The 24,769-nt window shown below is 43.2% G+C and overlaps 2 protein-coding genes across 2 annotated transcripts in view; both read left to right on the plus strand.

The window, feature by feature from the left end:
- The window catches only part of LOC139924214 (metabotropic glutamate receptor 8-like), a 186,358-nt gene that overhangs the window by 81,612 nt on the left and 79,977 nt on the right, over positions 1 to 24,769 (plus strand). The window lies entirely within an intron of this gene.
- Positions 6,872 to 9,160, plus strand: LOC139924215 (E3 ubiquitin-protein ligase TRIM39-like). The gene has a single exon (XM_071915200.2). The coding sequence runs from the start codon at positions 7,073 to 7,075 to the stop codon at positions 8,471 to 8,473; it is 1,401 nt and encodes a 466-aa protein (XP_071771301.2). The 5' UTR covers positions 6,872 to 7,072; the 3' UTR covers positions 8,474 to 9,160.

Here is a 24,769-nt window from a genome sequence, read left to right on the forward strand (position 1 = left end):
GCAGAAAGGTTACGGCTGAAACGAGAAGCAAAAGCCACGCTACGTTGAGAGGGAGATGGGGAAACGCTGACGCCCGGGATAACGGTGTGAAATCCAAAAGCCCGTTCTGAGATGCCGTTCGCTTCGACTCATTTCCGAAAAATCCCACCGTCCCAAAACACAAACGCACAGAAGCGAGAAGAGTTTCGCCGTTCGTCCGCAGCAAATAGAAACAGATTGGATCTAAACCGCGACAAACGGAATTAGATTCAGAAGCGCCGCGTTAACGCCGAAGGAGGAAAAAACGAATCACGGTGAAAAATGCACGCTGTAGCTCAAAGCGAGTTCTGCGCATCAAATAGAGTTTGGATTTGTGAAGTTAATGCTGTTGTTTCATCCGGGTGAGGCTCAGGAGGGTTTTGTTTTGTGGGCCGACGGCAGCCGGAGGAAAAAAAACGGCTTCAGGAAACATTCAGAGCTTTTACTGATGTTTCTGTGTGTGAGTCTCACCACACAAACTGACCACCATGTTTCCTCCGTCTGTTTTATTGGTGCTGAACAGGATTAAACTCAACCAAAGAGCTGGCAATACTGACCACATGATTAAAAAGAGCGAGGCCTTCTGGGTATTTTATCTTAAAAGTTTATCTCTGGAGGGCTTTACAATCAAAGAGTTCCTGTAGATTTATTTATTCATTCTTTTAATTGATTTTTCGTTTTTTTGTTCGGTAACCTAAAGCTGATTTGAATTTGAAGTTGAATTTGAAATAGGGAGAGGGAGACAGAGAGAGAGAGAGAGAGAGAGACAGAGGTAGAGAGAGAGACATACAGAAACATAAAGAGAGAGAGAGAGAAAGGCAGAGAGCCACAGAGAGAGAGACATAGAGGCAGAGAGAGAGAGAGAAAGAGAGATATAGAGGCAGAGAGAGAGGCAGAGAGAGAGAGAGACAGAAGCAGAGAGAGAGAGAGAAAGAGAGAGATATATAGAGGCAGGGAGAGAGAGAGACAGAAGCAGAGAGAGAGAGAGAAAGAGAGAGATATATAGAGGCAGTGAGAGAGAGAGACATAGAAGCAGAGAGAGACACATAGAGGCAGAGAGAGAGAGAGAGAGACATAGAGGCAGAGAGAGAGAGCGAGGCAGAGAGAGAGAGAGAGAGACACAGAGGCAGAGAGAGAGCGAGACAGAGGCAAAGAGAGAGAGAGAGAGACATAGAGGCAGAGAGAGAGAGAGCGACACATAGAGGCAGAGAGAGAGAGAGAGAGACAGAGGCAGAGAGAGAGAGAGAGAGAGAGAGACAGAGAGAGAGAGAGAGAGAGAGAGACATAGAAGCAGAGAGAGACATATAGAGGCAGAGAGAGAGAGAGAGAGCGAGACAGAGGCAGAGAGAGAGAGAGAGAGACATAGAGGCAGAGAGAGAGAGAGACATAGAGGCAAAGAGAGAGAGAGAGAGACATAGAGGCAGAGAGAGAGAGAGAGACATAGAGGCAGAGAGAGAGAGACATAGAGGCAGAGAGAGAGAGAGAGAGAGAGAGAGAGAGAGACATAGAGGCAGAGAGGGAATCCTTCCTGCCAGCTCCTCTGTGATAAATTAGTTTCCATTCTCAGCTAATTATCCAGGTCCTAGACTCTGAGAATTACAGCCTGTTGTCTCCGCTGCTGTTGTTATTATTATTATTATTATTATTATTATCATTATTATTATTATTATCATCATCATTATTATCATTATGATTCCTGTGAGGCCAGCTGACAGGCCGGCCCCTCTGCAGCCGCTCCCCCGCTACCCACAATTCATCTGGAGGCGTCGGTCGCCTCGGGGTCGAGATCTGCGCTCACATTTCCATTTCACACACTCAGCCGACACTTTTCCTCCAGGGAGCCGGCGGAGGGCAGTGCCTGGCTCAGAGGCACAGAGACAGGACGCACTGGCTGCTGGTTAAAGCTCTGTGTTCCTCTGGTAGAGTCTTGGGTCGTGTCTCTTCCTCCATGATAAAACCCCAAAATCAGTGATTCTGTGATCTGTTGCTCCGGTAGAGCAGACTGGAGAATTGTGTTTTTTTTTCTCTCTCCATTCACTGCCGTTGTCTGAAAATCACTTCTAGCACATAAAGGAACGCCGACAAAGCAGATTCTGACTATATAGAAAAAAAGCTAGTCTCTCACTTTATTTCACCTACGCTTACAATTATTGGTAAACATTTTATTTTCTTTGTTCCATCTGCATAAGTTTCCTCTGACCGGATTTCAGTGTTCCACTTGTTCAAACTGAAAGGTTTAACAAACATAAAGAAAGAGATTCACTTAAACACAATTCAGCAGCAGGACTAGTTTTTTATATATTGTCAGAATCTGCTTTGTCGGCGTTCCTTTATGTGCTAGAAGTGATTTTCAGACTGTTCGGCAGTGAATGGAGAGAGAAAAAAACACAATTCTCCAGTCTGCTCTACCGGAGCAACAGATCACAGAATCACTGATTTTGGGGGTTTTATCATGGAGGAAGAGACACGACCCAAGACACTACCAGAGCTACACAGAGCTTTGAAGGACCGCTCTGACTTTTTAGGAGTTCGGTCAGTATCTGATGAGAGGACGCTTTAGCCTACGGTATGTTAAGAGATTATATGGTATATATAAACATTATTTTTAGTATAATTATCATCCGTAATTGGGCAGGGAGTGAAGTGGTCAGGTTTCAGCGGTGAGTCGAGCTTCTTCTTTAAAGTAGAAGATCAAAACCTCTGTCTGCGTCCAAAGGGCTTTCTACAGACCGGACCAAACACCAAACCACGGCCTCTCAGCAGTTTGCTGCCGACCAAATGCTGCACCGGCCAAATAATCTCACCGCTTTCACCAAAGATGCCACCGGAGTCGGAGGAGAGAGGGAGACGGCTGGAGGCGGCGAGGCGAGGAGGAGAGGGGGAGAGGGGGAGAGGGGGAGCGGCAGGACGGAGCGTTTGATCTGCCAGACTGAAAACAGCTTCTTTCACGCGGTGATCTCTGCACACCGCCGCCGCCGCGTAACGCACCGCGGCACGCAAACATGGCCGAACCGCGAGCTTCCCGTCAGGTGAACCCCGGAGCCTCCTGTCCTGGCAGCAGGAAGGCGGGCCGACGGCAGGCTGACTCCGATTTGAACTCAGAGGCAGAGGGAGCGCCCGCTAAATTCGGCGCTCGACTCGTTAATTGCGGCGGAGCGTGCGTCTGCCGGCTGAGACCGCCGCACGGCTCGGCTTTCCAGAGACTTCCTTTCGAGACGGGAGTGTTTGTTTGTCTTATTATCGTCTCGGGGGTTGAACAGTTCACGCTGATCACAGCTGCTTTCTGCCAGGAGCTGCAGTGAGGAAGACCTGGAGGAAGAGTTAGGGTTAGCAACGTCCTGAATAAGAAATCCTCTTCCTCTCGTTTACTTCTCCTAGACAGAGATGAGATTCATTTGAAATTATGGTTTTCAGATTTTGACCGGGAAACATCTCATAAATCTATCAGCAATCTGTGACTGAAGCATCTACAGATGAGATACACTGCAAAAAACTTCCATTTTAACAAGTCATTTAGTCTCAACTTTCAAACCTTATTTTTCTTAGGAGAGATAACTCCACTTGTTTCCAATGAAGCTTCACTTGTTTCAGGAGTTTTCTAGAACAGAGCATCAGTCTGTTGAAACCAGTCAGAATAAGGCAGAAAATGACTCTTGATTCTACTAAATTCTGATTAAAATAAATGATAAAAGTTGAATTGCATTAGAAACAAGTGAAATTATCAAACCCCACTGGCAGATTTTTTTTTTTTTTTAAGAAAATTACAATTTTAGGACTCAATAAGACTAAATTACTTGTTAAGATGGAGATTTTTTCCAGTGTGTGTTTTCTTATACATGTGAATAAACTGTATACAAGTGAAATCATCAAACCCCACTGGCAGATTTCTTCACTTGTTTTAAGAAAATGTGGATTTTAGGACTCAATAATAGACTGAATGACTTGTTAAGATGGAGATTTTTGCAGTGTACGCCACAGTAAGCACCTGAACCAGGTTTCTCATCATCAGAGTCTAAGTTCACAGGTTATTCTAACCCAGTTACTGATGAACCGGGTTAAGAAGTGCATGTAAACCCAGCCACTGATTCTGCATCAGTTCATGTTCAGAATGCCTCTTTCCAGCCTTCAAGATGGCAGCATTATACCGAGAGTCTCCCGGTGTCTAATTGAGCCGTCACACTACGCTGAAGGCAAAGATAACAACACAAATAATCAATAGTTTTGTACCGGCTCATAAACGCAGCACCGGGAATAATGATGTGTTCACACTAATCTGTCAAGTGAAGACAAGCTCCTCGCCTTTCTCCCCTCGCTGCTTTTCCCATTTATCCCAATTAAAAACAGTAATTAGGATTTAATGTTGGTCCAGCGGCCCAAATCCTGGAGCCGTGACAGTTAGACCTGAAGACCGACTTCCACACTGTCCATTTTAACAAGACTTTTAATTTAGTATCAAGTTTCACTGCCTTTTTTGGTAATACTTCTAAGCTTATGAGAACATACTGTATGCTTCTTAACAATATAATGTAACTGTTAGCATTATTTCAAAGGTGCAAAAATGGGCAGAAGTGACATTTTGACCGAAAATGAGCTTTATATTTCATTGGAAAGCACATTTGGAATCATAAAAATAAAAAAAATAAATAGGAAAATTCAAAAGACTCAAAACGGAGATTACAATGGTGCAGGCTGTAACTGAACTTCATAGCTTTTGATAAAATATTGGTTTTGTCAATCTGAAATCTGTATTAATGGTTCCTATGTTCTGTTTTGAATTAATAGATGCAATCATTTAAAGTTTTGTTTTTGCTCTTCTATGAAATTAGGAAAATGTCAGTTTTGCTCTAATTTGTTCACTTGAGTGAGGAGAACATGAGTTCAACGCTGCATGAATGAATCCCTCAAAACCAGTTTTAACACAATCTAACTACAACTAAAGTCCCTTTAAGGAAAGTCGGCTCACTTGGGCTCCATCTTGGTAACAAGACAAAACTCCTATCTCTTTGAATGGGAAGTCTTCTATATCTAAAGCTCTGACATACATATTATCATTTACATTTCATATTTAGGAACACACTGACGAATTGTATACAACGTTGTTAAAACGTGTGTTAAAATTTGTTCCAAAGGACGTCTTTTTTCCTCTTACCGCTCCATCGACTGCTTCACCAAACAGTGAGATTAACACATTCAAGACAAATCTGGTTTCCAGCAGTCCATACAGACATTTGTCAATGTATCACATTCATGTCATCATGCAGTCCACAGTAGGGAGCTGACGGTAACATCTGGGAATATCATGTTATTAAAATGTTATTTCAAAATATAGCTGCAAGCGGCGATTGAGGGGTCCAAGCACTCTTTGAAAAGACAGACAGACAAAACATTACAGAAGGTAGACAAGGTACGCAGACAAGTTTCGTGAAGATTGGACCAATTATCGTTTAATTGCAGCCATACTGTTCATCGCACTTTGTTCAAGTTATTCATAATGGCCAAACTTTCTATTGGCAATATGACCCTTGTTCTTATATGGTTGCTGTAGGACTTATGGTTTCTGAGCTGCGGACACTTTTAGCAGCGAAAAAGAAAGAAGAATTCCAGCAAATACAAAAGGGTTCCAGGACCTATGTGCTTGGACCCCTAAAAATATAGAGATAAAAACACAGAAATAAGAGACATAAAATATTGATTGTTCAGGTGAGAGAAGGCTGCTGACCTGCCCGCTGTGAACCAACAGTGAAAACCAGCCAACAGCAGAACCACAAAGCCAGCCTGACCAGTAATTATTAACTTCTAGGTCATTAGGGGTTCATGTCCGTAGGGCTGGAAGCACTTTTTCTCTGCAGGTGGGCTCCTGTGCTCCACTACTCAGGCAACAGAAACTACATCAGTTGGCTGCATGGTGGCGCTATAACCAGCAACTTTAGGTTTCGGCCAATAACTTCTGAATCGATTGTTGTAGAGAAAAAAATCAATTTCCAAATCAATGTCCACCATATTGGATTTTCTGCCATTTTAATTATATTTTAAATCACTTTTTTTCGCACCTCCTCAGGCCGTTCATCCGATTCACACTAAACTTGGTGTGGACAATCTTGGGACCTCTTCAAAATTTGCATAAAGATAATTGATAGGCCAAATGATTTAGCTTTTATGGACCAATGAACTTTTAACAAAACATGGCCTAATACAAAATTGGCCATAACTCATTGACCATTCATCTAATCAAGCCACAATTTGAAACACATGTCCAGGAGTGTTGCTTCAGCACGCTCACAAAAGCGTTTTGAGTTCTACAGATGCAAAAGGTTTATATCTCAAAAAACACCAAATTTGAATTTAGCTGAACTACCTACAGTATAAGGTACTGCAAATGGAGTTAAACTACTAGTTTAATTACATGTATTGAAACTACAAAACCTACACTTCTACCATCAACTCCAGTCTATTTTCACTGCTGGGTGTTGATATACAGTACTATGTGTCTAATTTATGTATTTGTGTGTGTGTGTGTGTGTGTGTGTGTGTGTGTGTGTGTGTGTGCATAAAAGGTAACAAAAGTCAGCACATTCTCTCCAACCAGTATGATTAGCTATGATCTGAATAGTGATAGTTCGTTTGAATGGAACTCACATTGAGTTTACCTGTGTATGAAATGTGCTGTGCAAATGAACTTGAACTTTGGAATGGAACTTTTCCCTGGCATGACAAAGCTCCGCCCCTCCTCACTGATAAGAGACACACACACACACCGAGAGACAGACGGTAAGATTCAACTTCAGACCAAACCCACGACTTCCACTGAGGGAGGACAGCTACAGGAGGGAATACTGGGAATACTGGCAATACTGGAATACTGGAATACCGGAATACTGCCACTTCAACCTGCTGCTGACTCCTCACATTGAAGAGGAGATTTAGACAAACACGACTCAAAGTGAAAGTAACTTTTAGGGAACTTTCTAGAGGAGGGAGTGGTGCCACGACTGGCTGACTCACGTCCTGTTTGAGCCGTCTGCCTGGTGAGTTTTCAGCTTCACTCAGAGAGAAAATGTCTTCCATATCAGAGGAGGATTTCTCCTGTTCTGTCTGCCATGACATCTTTAAAGATCCTGTCGTCCTGTCATGCAGCCACAGCTTCTGTAAAGCCTGTCTGCAGAGCTGGTGGACAGAGAAACTAATACACGACTGTCCAATTTGTAAGAGAAGATCTTCAAGGAGTGAACCACCTCGTAACTTGGTGTTGAAGAACCTGTGTGAGGCTTTCTTACTGGAGAGAGATCAGAGAGCTTCAGCAGGATCTGAGCTTCTCTGCAGTCTGCACTCTGAGAAACTCAAGCTCTTCTGTCTGGACCATCAGCAGACAGTGTGTCTCATCTGTCGAGATTCAGAAACACACGCCAACCACAGAATCAGACCCATTGATGAAGCTGCACGGCATAACAAGAACGAACTTCAGGAATCACTGAAGTCCTTACAGGAGAAACTGAAGCTCTTTAATGAAGTCAAAGGAAACTGTGATCAAACAGCAGAACACATTAAGGTCCAGGCCCGACGCACAGAGAGGCAGATTAATGAGGAGTTTAAGAAGCTTCACCAGTTTCTACAAGAGGAAGAGGAGGCCAGGATCGCTGCACTGAGGAAGGAAGAGGAGCAGAAGAGTCGGACGATGAAGAAGAAGATTGAGGGTCTGAGCAGAGAGATGGCAGCTCTTTCAGACACAGTCAGAGACATAGAGAAGGAGCTGAGAGCTGAAGACGTCTCGTTCCTGCAGAACTACAAGGCTACAGTGGAAAGAGTCCAGCGCCCCCTGCTGGAGGATCCACAGCTGGTCTCAGGAGCTCTGATAGACGAGGCCAAACACCTGGGCAACCTGAGCTTCACAGTCTGGGACAAGATGAAGGAGATGGTCTCCTACACTCCTGTGATTCTGGACCCAAACACTGCCCATCCAGGACTCATCCTGTCTGAAGATCTGACCAGTGGGAGACGTGGAGAGAGACAGAAGCTTCCTGAAAACCCAGAGAGGTTGGACCGCTACCGCTCTGTCCTCGGCTCTGAGGGCTTTAACTCAGGAACGCACAGCTGGGATGTTGAGGTTGGAGACAATACAGACTGGTCACTGGGTGTGTTATTAGAATCTGTCCAGAGGAAGGAAGAGATATGGTCTGGAGTATGGGGAATATTCTTCAGTAATGATAAATACATAAAATGCTCCCCTCCAGGTATACTCACTGTTGTCCCAGTGGCAGTGAGGAAGAAGCCCCAGAGGGTCAGAGTGCGTCTGGACTGGAACAGAGGGAAGCTGTCGTTCTCTGATCCTGATACTAACAGAAACATACACACCTTCACACACACTTTCACCGACAGGCTGTTTCCGTTCATTTACACTGGGAATACACTGAAGATTTTACCAATGGAAGTCTCTGTAAGAGTGACACAGCACAGATGATGATGAGAGTCGATGATGAAGGTGATGATGATAGTGATGATGATGATGATTATGATGATGGTGGTGATGATGATGATGATTAAGATGACGATGATGATGATGATGGTGGTGATGATTGAGGTAGTGGTGATGATGGTGGTGCTGATATTCGCAATATGATTATTTGTCAATATCCTGCAGCTCTATTTCCTTTCTCTTCTCTATCATCAGGATCATTCTGGGGTCACAGGAACATTTGTTCCATCTGTTGTCAGGCTGCTGTGACCTCTGACCTTTGACCTTCTTAGTGTTTGTTGCTTGTAATGTTGCTGATGTAGGAATTGAAGCTTATTCTACTGTTGTATTCTAAGTTGCTCTGGATATGAGAGTGACACAAATTAATTATGGCTGTGAAAATGAACGCATTTGTTTTTGTGATTAATTGAAGTGTTTAACATGTAAAAAAAAACAAAAACGAAGGCTATTGACGCAGCATCGTTTTTTTTTTCCTCACGGAACAGCTGAAGGCACCATGAGGCAAATTCAGTCAGTCAGTCAGTCATCAACGCTTCGTTTCAGAGGGCGTCTTTGGCTGCGACATGTAGTGTTTCCCAGCTCATCTGTGGCACCGCCACAAAATCAGAAGTTGGTCAACAGTTGATCTAAATTGATCTCTAATGCGTCTGAATCACATCACGTCATGTCTGTCATGTGATGCACAGACAGCAGACCAGCAGCACTGTACTCAATCCAACAGAGTCTCCTGCTGTGAAAACGAAAGTGAAACTTAACATTCCACAATTTGCTCCAAACTCTCCTGTGTCAGTAACAGGATGTAAACAGTAACTTGATAACTCGTCTTCTGCTGCCATACAAACTTTAACGGTAGGGAACGTTATTACCTTGTGGTGTTTAAGTAACGTTAGTGCAATTAGGTCATTTAACTGATAATCATGTCACAATGCTTCAATGCATTGAATTGAATTGAACACGCGCCGTGGGCCTGTACAGGATCGTTTTTTTTTTTTTTTTTTTTGCTGGTTAATTATTTTTGTTGGTTCATATGAAATGTCCTTTCCTTTTTGCCTGTTGCCTTCTAAGCTGATCAAGCCTTTTTTGATGGCCTTGATGGTTTCGAAATTCAGCTGGCACTTAAACATGTAGCTTCTGTTATTATTTCAGTTAGTTCATATAAAGAAATCTGCCTTTCAAGCTGAATTTCAAAGGTTTTGATGGAAATGACTGATCTGTAGTTCACAGGGGAGAGTCTGTTTGCAATTAAAAAGATGCCATTAAACAATAGTATTTGATTTAAAATATGCCTCCTCTGTGTTTATTCAACATGAATTTAATTAGTAAAAAAACAATTTTTAGGGATTCACAACCGTATATAAATGTAATCAGTAACATGTTGTAAAAACTTCCTGTTACCTTTGGATAACTTGGACTCTGAGATCAATAAAGAATGAAGTTAAATGGTTCTGTAATATGAGTATAGCTTTGTAATCATCTATAATCACGACTAAGCATTATTTCATCCTGTGTAGAATGATGTCAAAACCTCAAAGTCAAAATTCCTGTAGCACTTTCTTCTAGGGTCACAGGAATATTTGCTCCATCTATTGTCAGGCTGCTGTGACCTCTGACCTCCTTACTACTGGTTGTGTGTAATGTTGGTGATGTAGGAATTGAAGCTGATTCTACTGTTGGCCTCCCAGTCGCTCATCGTTGATGAAACTTTTTCTCCCACAAGTGTCTGTTACAGAAAAAAGCAGACTAAAGTTTTTCAGTGTCATCAAATTAGTTTAATTTAGATGTACTAAGTTTAGTTTATCTGCCCAGTGATGAAACAGAAGCATAGTGGAAAAAAACAGCAACAATACATCTGCAAGCGGCGATTGCGGAGTCCAAGATCACTTTGAAAAGTGACAGGTGCAATCCAACCCATAATGAAAGCCTCAGAAAGAATATTATAACTGTATTCGTGCCCCACATTAATCCATTCACATGGCTTTACAGACATCATCTTGAGTCCAGACATCCTTTGTCTTTAGTGTGATGAAGATTGATCAAACTATCTTGAACATATCACATTGTCAATTTATTAAACTATTTGCAGCTGCACATTTGAATCTACTCTACGCTCAGTTTTCAAGATATCATTATAATTTTTTGTCTGTTTAGTAATCAAGATATGACAGTTTCAAAAGTCATGTTGTTTTTTGCCTAGAAGAGTGAAAGAAGCTAACTGACTGACTGACTATTTGTTAAAAGTCGTGCGAGAAGTGGTGTCAAGATGGTGATATACGTGATATCGTGTTGTTTGCACTGTTAGCGTTACAATAAAGTTGAATTGAATTGAATATCAAAATGTTTGTTTACACGCACTTCCCAGGCAGGAACCCTTAAAACTGTACAAAGTGCCACTTACATGTGTGGCGGTCTGGAGAACCGGTCGGATGTCGCCGCTACACATTGTCGGCAATGAGCCAAAATAGATCGAAAACATTTTGAGATTTTGAGTGATTTTGTTACTTTTATCTCTGTATTACATCATGGTGAATAATTATTTTGAGAAAACAAAAGGGGAAGTATTTATTTGCAGTGAAAATGTCGCAGATTAAGACCGAACAGAAGATTTAATGAGTTGGTGGAAGGAACTTGGTGCTTCATTCATCCACTGGGAAACAGGAACAGAATCAGAAACCGCCGCAGAAAAAACAAAATCCCTCTCGCTGGTTGTCATCACCTGCTTTCATTTCTCTCCTCGCACCTTTCAGACCCGATCTGATGTTTTCATAAAGTGAAAGTGTCGAAATGGGAAATGGGTTTTTTTTTTCTTCCCTTCTTTTTTTTATCTTTCTGTTTTCTTTTTTAAACCTCGGCTGACAAAACTGATGCATGGCAGCTCACATTTGATTTTATTTATATGGGAGATTTTCCTCTTTTTCATATTCTGTTTCTTTTTTAATCAAATCTCGTATGATTCTCTTTCTGTTCGCTGTGTGTGTGTGTGTGTGAGAGAGAGAGGGAGAGACAGAGTGTGTGTGTGAGTGTGTGTGTTTTTGCTGACGTCCTGTGGAAACTCTTCTGTTTGCAGAAGTGTGAAAGCCTGTTGGAGATAATCTTCTTTTCCTTCTCTTCTCTCTCTGTTCTCTATCCCTTACTCTCTCTCTCTCTCTCTCTCTCTCTCACATAATGCTTTCTCTTCTTCTCTCTCTTTAGCTCTTTCTCAATCTCTCTCTCATTCTCTCGCTGCCTTTCTGTCTTGATTTTGTCTCTCATCCGCTCTTTTCTCCCTCTCTCTCTCTCTTCCTCTCTGCATCTCTTACCCACTGTCTGTCTCATTTTAGTCTTTGTCACTCTCTTTCTTTCTTACTGGATTTGTCTCTCTTTCTCTGTCTCTTTTCCTTTCTTTCTGTCTTTCTCTCACTGCCTCATTGTCTCTCTTTCTCTCTCTCTCTTTCTGTCTCTTTTCCTTTCTTTCTCTTTCTCTCACTGCCTCATTGTCTCTCTCTCTCTTTCTTTTTGTCTCTCTCAAATAAAATTCCATGAATATTATAAACAATATTGCCAAAGCATTCAGCAGTACGACAGTGCAAATAATCAATAAAATATATTAAAAAAAAAAGATAACTTAAAATAATAATCTAAAAAAAATAAAATAAATAAATTGTAATCAGGAAGTAGGAGATTTAGAAAACGATGGCTTAGTTTCCAAACAGAGTGTAGTAGTTACAGTCTTTATGCCTTAAACAATGGCAACTCTCTCTCCCTCTCTCTCTCTCTCTCTCTCTCTCTCTCTCATCTCTTTCCTCCTCTCAGCTCATGTTTCCATCCTTCAGTCATTGATATTCAGTTTTGCCGTTTGCGTTTCATCCGTTCAAGGAGGAAGAAACTGTCGCAGACGTTTGTGATGCGAAACACGTCGACCTCGGCCCGATCGTCCGCTAACCCGACTCTGGCTTTTCAGAAGCAGCAGCGTTGTTGACGGACGGGACTGTTTTTTTTGGGGGGGGGGGTTTTCTTGGAAAGCGGAGAGAGTTTTGCTGCTGCAGGCCGGCCGCTCTGCATGCCGCTGCAGTTGGAGGAGGATCAGATGAATATTTCATGGCGAGGGATTTCTCCAGCAGCTACCTTTCCTCCGCTCGCCGGATATTCCTCTCTGGCTGAGTGGAGCGCTCATAAAGAAGTTAGTAGTGCAAAATGACTAATTTGTAGTCGCCCACTCACCTTCCCCACACAAATAAAACACTCAGCGCTTGTTGACTGAGAAAAGCACGGGCGTCGGGCGAGCAGGACAAGGTAAGGCACTTAGCGGAGCGGGCGAGACACCGGCGCTCCGAGGAAAAGTCTCGTGCGTGGGTTCAGAAAACACCGACAAAGAGAAACTAACGAGAACTCGACAGGAAGAAATCTAACGGAGGCTAATTGGCGCAAAACAAGGACTGACATTAATTTGCATGAGGAGCAAAAGAGATAAAAAAGTAAACTAAACAAAAAAAAGCACACCGACAGAAACAATGCAGACATCTCTCAGTCAACAGTCAAGTGCTGATTGCACTGGCTGTAGCGGCAGCATGGTCCTGTCTTCTGAAAGTCACGAGTTTGATCCCCACAATGTGTCCATTAACCGCTGCTCACTCAGAGTCAAACTGAAGACTTTTCTAATGCCTCCTGGAATTGAAATTTAAGACCAAGTTAAAAACCAAAATAAAGAAATCGAGCTACAAACTGAAGGACAATCCAGGCACTCCAAATATAGAAATATAATCACGAGGAAGAAAAAATTCTTAAAAAGCCTTTATTGTAGTGGCTAAATCATTAAAAAAGCCAACATGTTTCGACCACTGTAGGTCTTCTTCAGGGCTTTAAATGATTTCCAGCGAAGAAGACCCACAGTCGTCGAAACATGTTGGCTTTTTTGATGATTTAGCAACTACAATAAAGGCTTTTTAAGAATTTTTTCTTCCTCGTGATTATATTTCTATATTTGGAGTGCCTGGATTGTCCTTCGGTTTGTAGCACACTTTTTTCCCCCCCGTTTTCCAAGAGCACCCGATACATTTTTGATCCCAGCTTGACAATATAGAGCAACCAGTCATTTCCTTTTTTCCTTTTTTCCAAAGAAATCGAGCTGTCAAAAGCAGCCTGGTTCTGACTGAACAGCTGATGAAAGTTGTGAAGCTACAAATGGACGGAAAAAAGAAAACGGACAGCAGGAAAGGAATAGTTAATGTACATGAAGTCCAACTGTGTTTAGTGAAGCAGACAGGATGCAGATTGTACTGCTAACCTGTTCTGGATTCATGTAAGAAACCTGACATTACATGGTGAACGGTCAAGTTGCTCTGGACAGGAGTTTCAGCTAAGTGCCTCAAATGTAAAAAAATAAACATGTAAATTCTCTGTGGAGGGACTGCTACTGAAGGCAGGCAGGTCTGTGTCGTTACAAAGCACAGAGAGTTATGATGATGAACATTCAAATGAATGAGGCAAAGGGCCTGATATCTAACATCTCTCAGGTAGAAATGAACATATCCATCAGTAATGAGCAGTGATAATGCCTGTGTTGGAGGGTTGGGCCTTCACAGCAGCAGCAGGTGACGGGCTGCACCAGTTACCGCCCAGTTACAGGTTTGTACTGGGAAATTCAATTAGTTCCAGTAGCAGCTCTGCAGCGACGCTCGGGCCACGGAGCGGGGAGCGCCACGCTCTCCATGGAGTTACAATGACTGGAAATGATATTTAAGACAACCAATTATCTGCTACTTCTTTGTAGCGCAGAGTAAAATAACAAATGTGAAACAAGAATTGTGAAAGCTTTTCTTACCAGTTCGCTATCCGTATACGAGTCCCAGAGAACAGAGGAGGAGGAGGAGGAGCGAGCGAGTCTCACTGCCTCTGAATACATTATCTCCAGGAAACCCGGAGCGCTCCAATTATTCAGAACTCGTTAACAACGGGTCTGCAGTAAAAATTGGACAAATTGGAACAAAGATTTCTTTTCCTCCGCCTCTTCAGAAAAACACAGAAGTGTATTTCACCTGAAAATCCCTTGCTCGTTTTTTGACAGACTGCTCTGTGGTTTCTCATTTTCTCTTCCTACCGTTTACCTCTTCGCCTGTTTGTGTCGATTGAAAGACAGAGAAATACAGAGTGTGGCGGCACCAGATTAAACATGTTACAATAACAGTGATTAATATAGATTTCATTTATTTAGCCTTTTGCAGGAATTTGCCTTGCATGTATAAGAGCAGTGAGTCAGACATTTACAGATATTTAACAAAGATAAGACATCAAAGAACATTCATTAATCACATATTTATGTTTAGAAAGACTGGTAGCTGCATCATTCAGTGACAGACACAAAATATTAATTTACACTCAACTTGTAGTGTGAAAAATAAAGGTAGCTGTACGTTCACATATCACTGTTGTCAGATGAAAACCACGCATCTGCAAAATTTCCCAGGAAGTCTTCTATAGGCTACATGTTACGGTAAATGTGGGAAAATGGAAAATGTACACATCCACCAGTACATGTGCACATTTACTGCCTGGTAAATGTGCATGTTTCACAAGCTAACTCTGGTAAATGTGTACATTTCCTGGTTAATGTGAGTGGAAAACGCTCTCTCTCTGTCCTGTCACTGCGTTTTGTTGTGGGTCGACAAACCACATGGCCAAAACACCTCTGCTGATTGGCTTCTGTAGTAAACTGAAATGTGTGAGAAAACATGAAAGAAAGAAAATCTGTAACTGACTAGCTTGTTTTTGCTAATCATTGCTAATTAGCATTAATGCTCTGAAACTGCGCCAACAACATATTTTACAGTCCCACCAGGATTTCGTGGAGTTTTTTTGATTATTGCGGCCAAAAATGCTTGATTTTGCTGCGGCTTTTCTCAAAAATTGCGATACAATTTGCGAGGTTTTATGTGCTCTTTTTGCGGTAAAATTGTGGGAATTGGGAAAAATTGCAAGCAAAGAAAAAAAAATGTTTTCTTTCTCTCTCTCTCTCTCTCTCTCTCACACACACACACACAGCCTCCCCCTATTCTCTCCCACTCTCCGTTGAAGCTATTAACTCTTCCAAGAGCTTGAATTTTGCACTCACCTCGATTCTTGCTGCTTTTGTTTTGTTTTGCACGGTCTATGGCAGTCATTTTTGTTGGCAGGTGAGTTTTGTTCATCTTCCACCTGAATACGCGCTGCGATGACGTAAGTTCCCACGACACCGAATGCGACAATTGGTCCAAATCACAAGCGGTCTGTTGATTTGGCCATTTCATGCGGAAAAGTTGCGGCAATTTTGCAAAACTGCAAGCTCTCGCAAATATTGTGGAGATTTCTTGAATTTGCGTTAATTATTGCGATCGCAAAATCGCAAGTTCCTGGAAGGACTGATTTTAGCAGCTAGCAGTAGTTGCTAGCATAAAGATAAGTGCGCACACTGATATCTTTTTAATAGAACCTGACAGAATAAGCTGTAGTGAAGTTAACATTGTTAGCTTTCCTTCGCAGCAGCGGTTGAAGACCGGTCACATTCCAAAAAATAAGTTTAAGACATTTCAATCAAATCAAAATTTACTGTGAAAACACCCAAACATTAGCTACTAAACCAAATACATTTCTGTCGGTGTCATTGCCAAGGTAGAGCGTGTTTGAAACTCAGGCTTTAAAAACGAAAGTATGGACAACATGATCTCACATAAATACATGAAATGAACACAAACTCTGAAATGCTGATTTACGTGCTGTGGACACGTTTTAAAATAACGTTTCTCCACCATAAATTTAATTACATTCCAAAGGTTGGCTAATGGTTAAGTATAGGCAACTAAAACAACTTGGTTAATGTTTGGGAAAGGCTTTGGTCATGGTTAAATTAGAAAAACGTTCGCTAAAAATGAAAATCTGACTCACAGTAGAAATTCAAAACACCCTGACTGTCCACTGAGCTGCTTCAGTGTGACTCTACTGCCTGTTTACAGTCGTGTCTCCTTCACACAGGTTTGTGCTGGGAATACGTAATTTTAACACTTTACGTGCCACCAACACGTAATTAGCTGTTAACAAGTCGTGTTCATTTCCCATTTTTTCTGTGAGATCAGGTTGAGTCTGGACTTCCCATCCGCTGCAATACAAACTGCTGCAGGCGGTCGAGTTTGTCTCCAGCTCTCACCTGTCTGACTTTTCCTTCTTTATAGTTTTCTTGGTTCTTATGCACCTTTCTGCGGGGAGAATTTCGTCCCTGGTGACAATCGAGTTGCACTGAACTGAGCTGAATTTTTCTTGAACATTGTGACAGTCCCTTGAAATATGGCAGATGACTCCTTGTTTCCACGCTTCTCTTGATTCTGGAAGGTTCTTGAAGCCAAATGATTTGCAGTGGAAACAAAAGAAATCGTCTCACTCCATTGGCAGATTGTTTTCCCTCGTTTTCAGAGACTCAATATAAGAATGAATGGATTTTTTTTAAGATGGAGACGTGGAACAACCTTGAAGTATCAAACAAGTCCTGAAAGTATTGTGCTAGTCCTTGTGATGAGCTATTGCAGTGTATTTCATCACTCACTCTACTGCCTGTTTCCAATTGAAAGGACAAAGCTACCCCATGGTGCCCTGATGTTAGATGCAGCAGTGTGCGGATCAAAAAATGAGCAGCGTTCATTTGAAGTCCAGACTGAGTATAATAGGCAGTAATAGACGTGTTGCTGCAGAACGCTCACAGGCTTAAAACAAGGAAACCCAGTGGAAACACGACGAAATGAGCAGCTGTGAACGACAGGAGAGAGACAGAAATCAGCTCAGCTCATCTTCCCCTGATGAAAAGGAAGTGTGTGCAGTAGTTAAAGTGTGTGTGTGTGTGTGTGTGTGTGTGTGTGTATGTGTATAGGTGGAAATGGAAATGTAGACATATATAAATATATATAGACTGGGAGACAGTACCAGTGATGCAATACGATTGCAGTACAACTGAATTCATCACCATACAGTATCACAGCCGGTTTAGGCGTCCTGGCAGTCCCAGAGAAATGTTCAGGATCGGAGTGGAAACGTCGTGTCGTTGCTCGCATCGTGTGAGACGGTCGGCACGCCACGTCCCGATCCCCCGGTGCAGTCTGGGACTTCCCGATCATTTTCAAACATGTTTGATATTTTTGTCGTTCTAGTAGTGTGAGAGCGGTACAACGATTTTAAGCGATTTGTCATATTGGCCAATTAGATTGCAGCAGGATAGGTCATCACTCTGTTTACCGCAAAGCAAAACCTGGGAAACATGACTACAAAGAAACACACCACACTTTCCATCTGCACATATGAATGTAGAAACAAAAACTGCAGCCAGTTGCCAGTTTCATGACCAGAGGTGTCCCAAGTCAGTCTCAAGTCTTGAGGCACAAGTCTCAAGTCAAGTCTGAAGTCTAAATGTAGATTACCAAGTCAAGTCCAAGTCAAGTCCAAGTCATTAATGTCAAGTCTCAAGTCTAAATGTAGAACAGCAAGTCAAGTCAGAACAAATCAAGAGTCCAGTATCAATTTAATATCTTAAAGAAAACTAAATATCTAGGACTTTTCAATGCAATATTAATTAATAATATTTTAATAGGATAAAAACTTGGTAAGAGCATCATGAGTTTGATTTCTATAATCAGTTTCAACAACAAGATCTCAAGTCAAGACTTTAGAAACCTTTTCAAGTCATCAAAGTACAAGTCAGAGTCAAGTCCCAAGTCACCAGAACCCAAGTCAAGTCAAGTCTCAAGTCTTCTCTTCATGCATCAAGTCTCAAGCTATTCAAACTGTGACTCGAGTCTGGATTTAGGCATTTAGACGTTTACCAAGCAAAATCGGTCATTATCAGAGGAGGGGACTTGAGTCACATGACTTGGACTCGAGTCCCCTCAGAGACGTGTCGGCTGGGAGACGAGGCATCACGGGGGATCGAACCTGCGAGTTTCTCTGAGCGCGACGTCGAGTTTCAGGTGCGACCGGCTCTGCCTCGTTTCCAGTGAACGTTCCCGTTGTCGCCGGGGGAGACAGATGCTCAGCAGCCTGGGAGACAGAAACACACAGACGGATAATCACCGTCCTCTTCACCTCTTCGTCTGCTTCACTAGTCATATAATGATGCTCTACATTAGTGCTTTGGCTCGCATATAAGAGTTATGAGGTTGAACTGAAAGACTTTATCGCAGAATATTATATACACCAGTTTGGGGACACTTTACCTTTTCTAAATGTTCTAAATAATATTTGATTTTCTGCAATGCTTTTGTTAACATAAATAGATTTCCTAATACTTTGGACCTATTTCTTCAACTCTTAGCTTCATGTTGATCAAAGTGTCTCTTTGGTGTGAAGAAGATTTTTCATGGCAGAGTCTCATGAAGGAAGTGTTACAGCAGTTCAGCTGCTGAGGAGGTTTTTGTTTTGATGAACATATAGTTTAATTGTTTTAGTGTTATCGTCACAAATATTTGCATGTATGATTTTTTTTCTCTCAAACTAAACCTAGTTAGTCTTTAACGGGGTTAAGTTATTGCAAACCAACAAAGAAAACATGTTTTTTTATTAAACAATTTCAAAAGCTAGGTGTCCCCAAACTTTGTTGTGTTTATCCATTTTGGATAAACTGCTGCCTGACGTTCACTAATCAGCATTTTCATTCTGTCCTCAAACACATGACAATTTTACAAGTAAAAGTCTTAAGATAACTCATAACTATAGTAATAATAATAACTATAAGTAATAATTCACAATATTTTCTAATCACTAATATAGTGTGAGAGTGTTGTCATGGGTTGGGTCGTCGCCCATCCGCCCCCCCGACCTCCGACCTCTGACCTCTGACCTCTGACCTCCACACCCTGACTGTCCACCGTCAAACTCCTTCTTGTTTCTAGTCCTCTCTCCTCCATCTGATGCTTTCCTGCTGGGGAAACGCATGTTTTGCATTTTAAGACACTGTGCTCATTTCATGAGATCCGGGCCGGCCGTCCTGCCTCTGGCATAATTCAGAGGAATTAGAATATCGTAAGCTGTTTCATATGTAGGTCACTGAGTCCGAGCCAAAGCTCAAACCAAGTTTCTGCTTCTCTGAACAATGAGCGCAGAGAGTCAGATTATTAATTTGCTGCTGCTTCTTTTCTCTTCAGGTAATTAAAGCCTTGACCTGATAGAATGGATGTCAGTATATTCAGACATTTACTCAAATTCTTGTGTTAAATATATGAATATTATGCATGAATATGTCACCGGTTTGTCAACCAAGGTCTTACGTTACCCACTATCCTTTAAAAAGTATTATAATTTGTTCAAATTTTTTTACTATCAATTATTATGTATTCATTATTTTGTGAGTAAGTGTCAGCTACAGCAGGTTTTGTTGCTACTGGAACTTCATTACCCAGAAACACTAAAATCCAGGAATATTTAAAGGAAACACCTGTCAGTCATCTTGATGATGTCATCTCTCCTCTTGATAACGTCATCTCTCCTGAGGCTGAGGTCACCGGCAGCGTAAAGCCTCCACAGCCGTTCTGACGCTGATGTCCGTTTAGCTTCGCTCTTCTTTCTTTTCCTTCTTCTTTCCTCCGTTGTTGTTGTTGTTGTTGTTGTTGTTGTTGTTGTGACTTCCTGCTCTGCACCCCGAAACGCCCCAACATCACTGAAAAGACGATTAAGGCCTGAACACAGGCTGATAATGTAGAATAGATCCTGTTTGTTTATTGTTTGTTTATTTTAATGTCAGTAAAGTTATATGTTGCAGCTTTAACTACACCTGTGAGTCATAACTCCACCCACTGGCTGCTCCACGGTGGTTAAAACAAGCAAACACTGCTTCACCATTTGATCTCTCCCTTCTCTCGCTTTAAATGACTAAATCTGTATTTACATGTCTTCTCTATACATGAGTTCACTTAAATATCGTTCTTTTTTCTTCTTCTTCTTCTTCGTCTTCTTCTCCCTATCATTACTATTATTATTATTATTATTATTATTATTATAATCATTATAGAGCTGTGTGTGTTTCTGTCACATCAGCCATCTGCAGGCGGGGAGCGGAGCAGGAAGCCTGCAGTTGCCGCAGCAACAGTTCGGCCCGTTCACATCGATACAATGGAGGTTTTCAGAGAGAGAGATTTCATCTGCGGAGCTTAAACTGCAGTCAAGGTTTATCTCCTCTCCCAGTCAAAGTGTTTGAATCTCAAGATCCGAAGTCGAAATTACACCGGGGCAGAAAATCAGCAGCGGTGGCACAATTTGTACAGACATCTTCACACCATGAACATCAGTTATCACGTTATTTTTTCAGTAGAAGCTAAATCAGCTGTTTATAGCTGTGTAGCCGGTACAGATTTTGTGTTTTGGCGTGACACCGCCGCTCCTCCCTCTTTCCTGTTACTGTGAGCTGAAGTTTGCAGCTTCCACTTCGCAGCAGCTGATGTTCCCTTAAAGGAAAACTCTGAGCCTCTTCTGTCAGATCTCGTCAGTCTGTGATGTTCAATACTGAGGAGGACGAGTTATTTAGTGACGAAGAGTTGTAATTTACTGTTTTGGTGAACCCACTTTCCCTCAACCTGCCTTGTCTGCTTCTACTGCAGTTAGTGATTTACTACGTTTCCCAGAATGCCTTTCAGCAACCTCCAGAGAAAAGGGGTGAACTTGTTGTATTCAGCTGTGGGTTTTACATGCAGGTAGAGAGAACGATAGTTAGAGCAAGAGAGCGACAGTTTTTCCAGTCTAGAAAAAGTGAGTCTTCTTTTACGCAACCACCAGCCTGTCTCTCTGCTGCAGTGCATTCTGGTCTCTCTCCTGCTCCTGTGGTGGAGAAATTGGTCTCTCTCCTCTTGTACGATGGATTTCTCCCTGTATGATTGTTGAATGTCTCTCGGTGCAAAATGGCGGCTCTAGAAAGAAGCCCTCGCTCTTTGATTCTGAGGGACTGACACCAAAACCTGACGTTTACCGCTGATGTTTTACATCCTGAAACATTTTCTCATATCAAACTCCACTGTAGCTGCAGGAAACATCTGGAGGTGACGTCACCTCGTCTACGATTGGCCGGTTATCCACCAAGAAGAAAAACACAACTAACTACTGAATGGAGCCAGGAATGAAAAGTACATCAACAATAGCTGTTTCTAAAGTGTTTTAGAGGGAGTTTTGCCTTTTGGACACGCAGCATTGCTTGTTTCATCCACTTTCAAGTCAAGGCTATGTATGCGTTACCTAGGCAACCTTTCATGGTTTGACGTTCAGCCCCTCAAAGGCGAGGAATGAAAGAGGCGAGTGGGCATGTACTTCCTGTTTCCATCTTGTCTCCTGGACTCGGTGTTTGACTCGCGGCGACACGGCGATAAACGCATTTTCGCTCGCCGCCACAGTAAATTATTGTTTGAAAGGTCAGTGTGAAAGGTTCACCGGAGGCGCGCGTTAATGATATCTGTTATTACCCATAATTCCATTAGACCGCATGCCTTTGAATGTTCCAGCTCTGTTTATCTGTCCTCCTTTGAGTTGTGTCTCTCCCCCTTCCTCAGCGAGCTGAAGAGCAAAGTGAAATTGGATTATTCCTCCTCTCCGGTCCGCCGGCCGCTCTCTTCTGATCCGCTTTGTAATTTCTCAGATTCCACATCGTTAGAGTGATATTTTCTGTGTGTGTTGTGTCATCTGAGTTTCAGTTGTGATGTTTACTGCTCAGAAAGTTGTTGAGTCGGTGAGTGTGTGAGCTTTGATCGCTCTTCATTAATGTGTTGGTCTGCTGTCAGGAGGCGGAGTGAGGCGGGAGGCGGAGTGAGGCGGGAGGCAGAGTGATGTTTAGACCTGAAAGCATTAACTTAGCACATTATTCATGTCATTAGTAAATCTGTCTACACCATTTAAAACAGACTATTTACAGAAAACTAACCCATAGGCTGTTGAAATTGTTTAATAAACTGCTGGTGATGTTTCTGTAGCACCGAGATTTCAGCTTGCACTCTACCAGGAGGCAGAGTGAAGCAGAGTGAGGCAGGAGGCAGAGTGAAGCAGAGTGAGGCAGAGTGAAGCAGAGTGAAGCAGAGTGAGGCAGAGTGAAGCAGAGTGAGGCAGGAGGCAGAGTGAAGCAGAGTGAGGCAGGAGGCAGAGTGAAGCAGAGTGAAGCAGAGTGAGGCAGAGTGAAGCAGAGTGAGGCAGGAGGCAGAGTGAAGCAGAGTGAAGCAGAGTGAGGCAGGAGGCAGAGTGAAGCAGAGTGAGGCAGGAGGCAGAGTGAGGCAGGAGGCAGAGTGAAGCAGAGTGAGGCAGAGTGAAGCAGAGTGAGGCAGGAGGCAGAGTGAAGCAGAGTGAGGCAGAGTGAGGCAGGAGGCAGAGTGAGGCAGGAAGCAGAGTGAGGCAGGAGGCAGAGTGAAGCAGAGTGAGGCAGAGTGAGGCAGGAGGCAGAGTGAAGCAGAGTGAGGCAGGAGGCAGAGTGAAGCAGTGAGGCAGAGTGAAGCAGAGTGAGGCAGAGTGAAGCAGAGTGAGGCAGGAGGCAGAGTGAAGCAGAGTGAGGCAGGAGGCAGAGTGAAGCAGAGTGAGGCAGGAGGCAGAGTGAAGCAGTGAGGCAGAGTGAAGCAGAGTGAGGCAGGAGGCAGAGTGAAGCAGAGTGAGGCAGGAGGCAGAGTGAAGCAGTGAGGCAGAGTGAAGCAGAGTGAGGCAGGAGGCAGAGTGAGGCAGGAGGCAGAGTGAAGCAGAGTGAAGCAGTGAGGCTGGAGGCAGAGTGAAGCAGAGTGAGGCAGGAGGCAGAGTGAAGCAGAGTGAGGCAGAGTGAAGCAGAGTGAGGCAGGAGGCAGAGTGAGGCAGGAGGCAGAGTGAAGCAGAGTGAGGCAGGAGGCAGAGTGAAGCAGAGTGAGGCAGGAGGCAGAGTGAAGCAGTGAGGCAGAGTGAAGCAGAGTGAGGCAGGAGGCAGAGTGAAGCAGAGTGAGGCAGGAGGCAGAGTGAAGCAGTGAGGCAGAGTGAAGCAGAGTGAGGCAGGAGGCAGAGTGAGGCAGGAGGCAGAGTGAAGCAGAGTGAAGCAGTGAGGCTGGAGGCAGAGTGAAGCAGAGTGAGGCAGGAGGCAGAGTGAGGCAGAGTGAAGCAGAGTGAGGCAGGAGGCAGAGTGAGGCAGAGTGAAGCAGAGTGAGGCAGGAGGCAGTGTGAAGCAGAGTGAGGCAGGAGGCAGAGTGAAGCAGAGTGTGGCAGGAGGCAGAGTGAGGCAGAGTGAGGCGGGAGGCAGAGTGAGGCAGGAGGCAGAGTGAGGCAGAGTGAAGCAGAGTGAGGCAGGAGGCAGTGTGAAGCAGAGTGAGGCAGGAGGCAGAGTGAAGCAGAGTGAGGCAGGAGGCAGAGTGAAGCAGAGTGAGGCAGGAGGCAGAGTGAGGCAGAGTGAGGCAGGAGGCAGAGTGAAGCAGAGTGAGGCAGGAGGCAGAGTGAGGCAGAGTGAGACAGGAGGCAGAGTGAAGCAGAGTGAGGCAGAGTGAGACAGGAGGCAGAGTGAGGCAGAGTGAGGCAGGAGGCAGAGTGAAGCAGAGTGAGGCGGGAGGCAGAGTGAGGCAGAGTGAGGCAGAGTGAAGCAGGAGCCTCGCAGTGCGCTGAAGCAGAAGCGCTGAAGCAGCAGCGCTGTGGAAACGCCAGCGGAGCGTGAATCATCTCATGCGAGGTCAGGAAGTCTTCATTTTTCGGTGCGTGTTAAGACTGGCTCAGTCTGACCTTTGACCTGAGCTGTTTCTCTTATGAGTCAGCGTGCCAAATAATATTTTATATTCCCACATCTGTGAAGGGGAAGAGGAAGGTTCTCCTGTTCCTTCTAGTGTTTTAAAGCTCGAGAGACTCAGAGTTTGATACAGAGACTGCAGAGCTACACAGCAGAACAAGCCATTTAATCCAATATTGAGTATTAAAATCAGATTTTTCATACAGCAAGTAATGGAGTGAGATAATTTCACTTGTTTCCAATGCAAATCAATAGCCGTCTTTACACAGAGCAAGAAGGTAACCCAGGGTGAAAAGCCGGGTTATTTTTCATAATCATCAATTAGAGCTGGGATGACATATTGAAATTCAATATATCTCAATACATAAATATGACAATCCGTATGTTGTGTCAGGAACATGAATGGTGATATCAGCTCCATGTTATTCTGCTGTAGTAATCACTAATGAGACTCTTGACCATCACAGTTTCACAAGCTCTCCATCCAAATTATATTATTGTCACTTTGTAATGACATTTTTAAATTGCTGTTTACATTCTAGCAGCCAATGGCATCGCTAGAAAGATTTGTGTCTCAGAAATAAACAGAATTCTGCACAGTC

The sequence above is a fragment of the Centroberyx gerrardi genome, chromosome 4, assembly GCF_048128805.1.
Source record: "Centroberyx gerrardi isolate f3 chromosome 4, fCenGer3.hap1.cur.20231027, whole genome shotgun sequence".
Taxonomy (NCBI): domain Eukaryota; kingdom Metazoa; phylum Chordata; class Actinopteri; order Beryciformes; family Berycidae; genus Centroberyx; species Centroberyx gerrardi.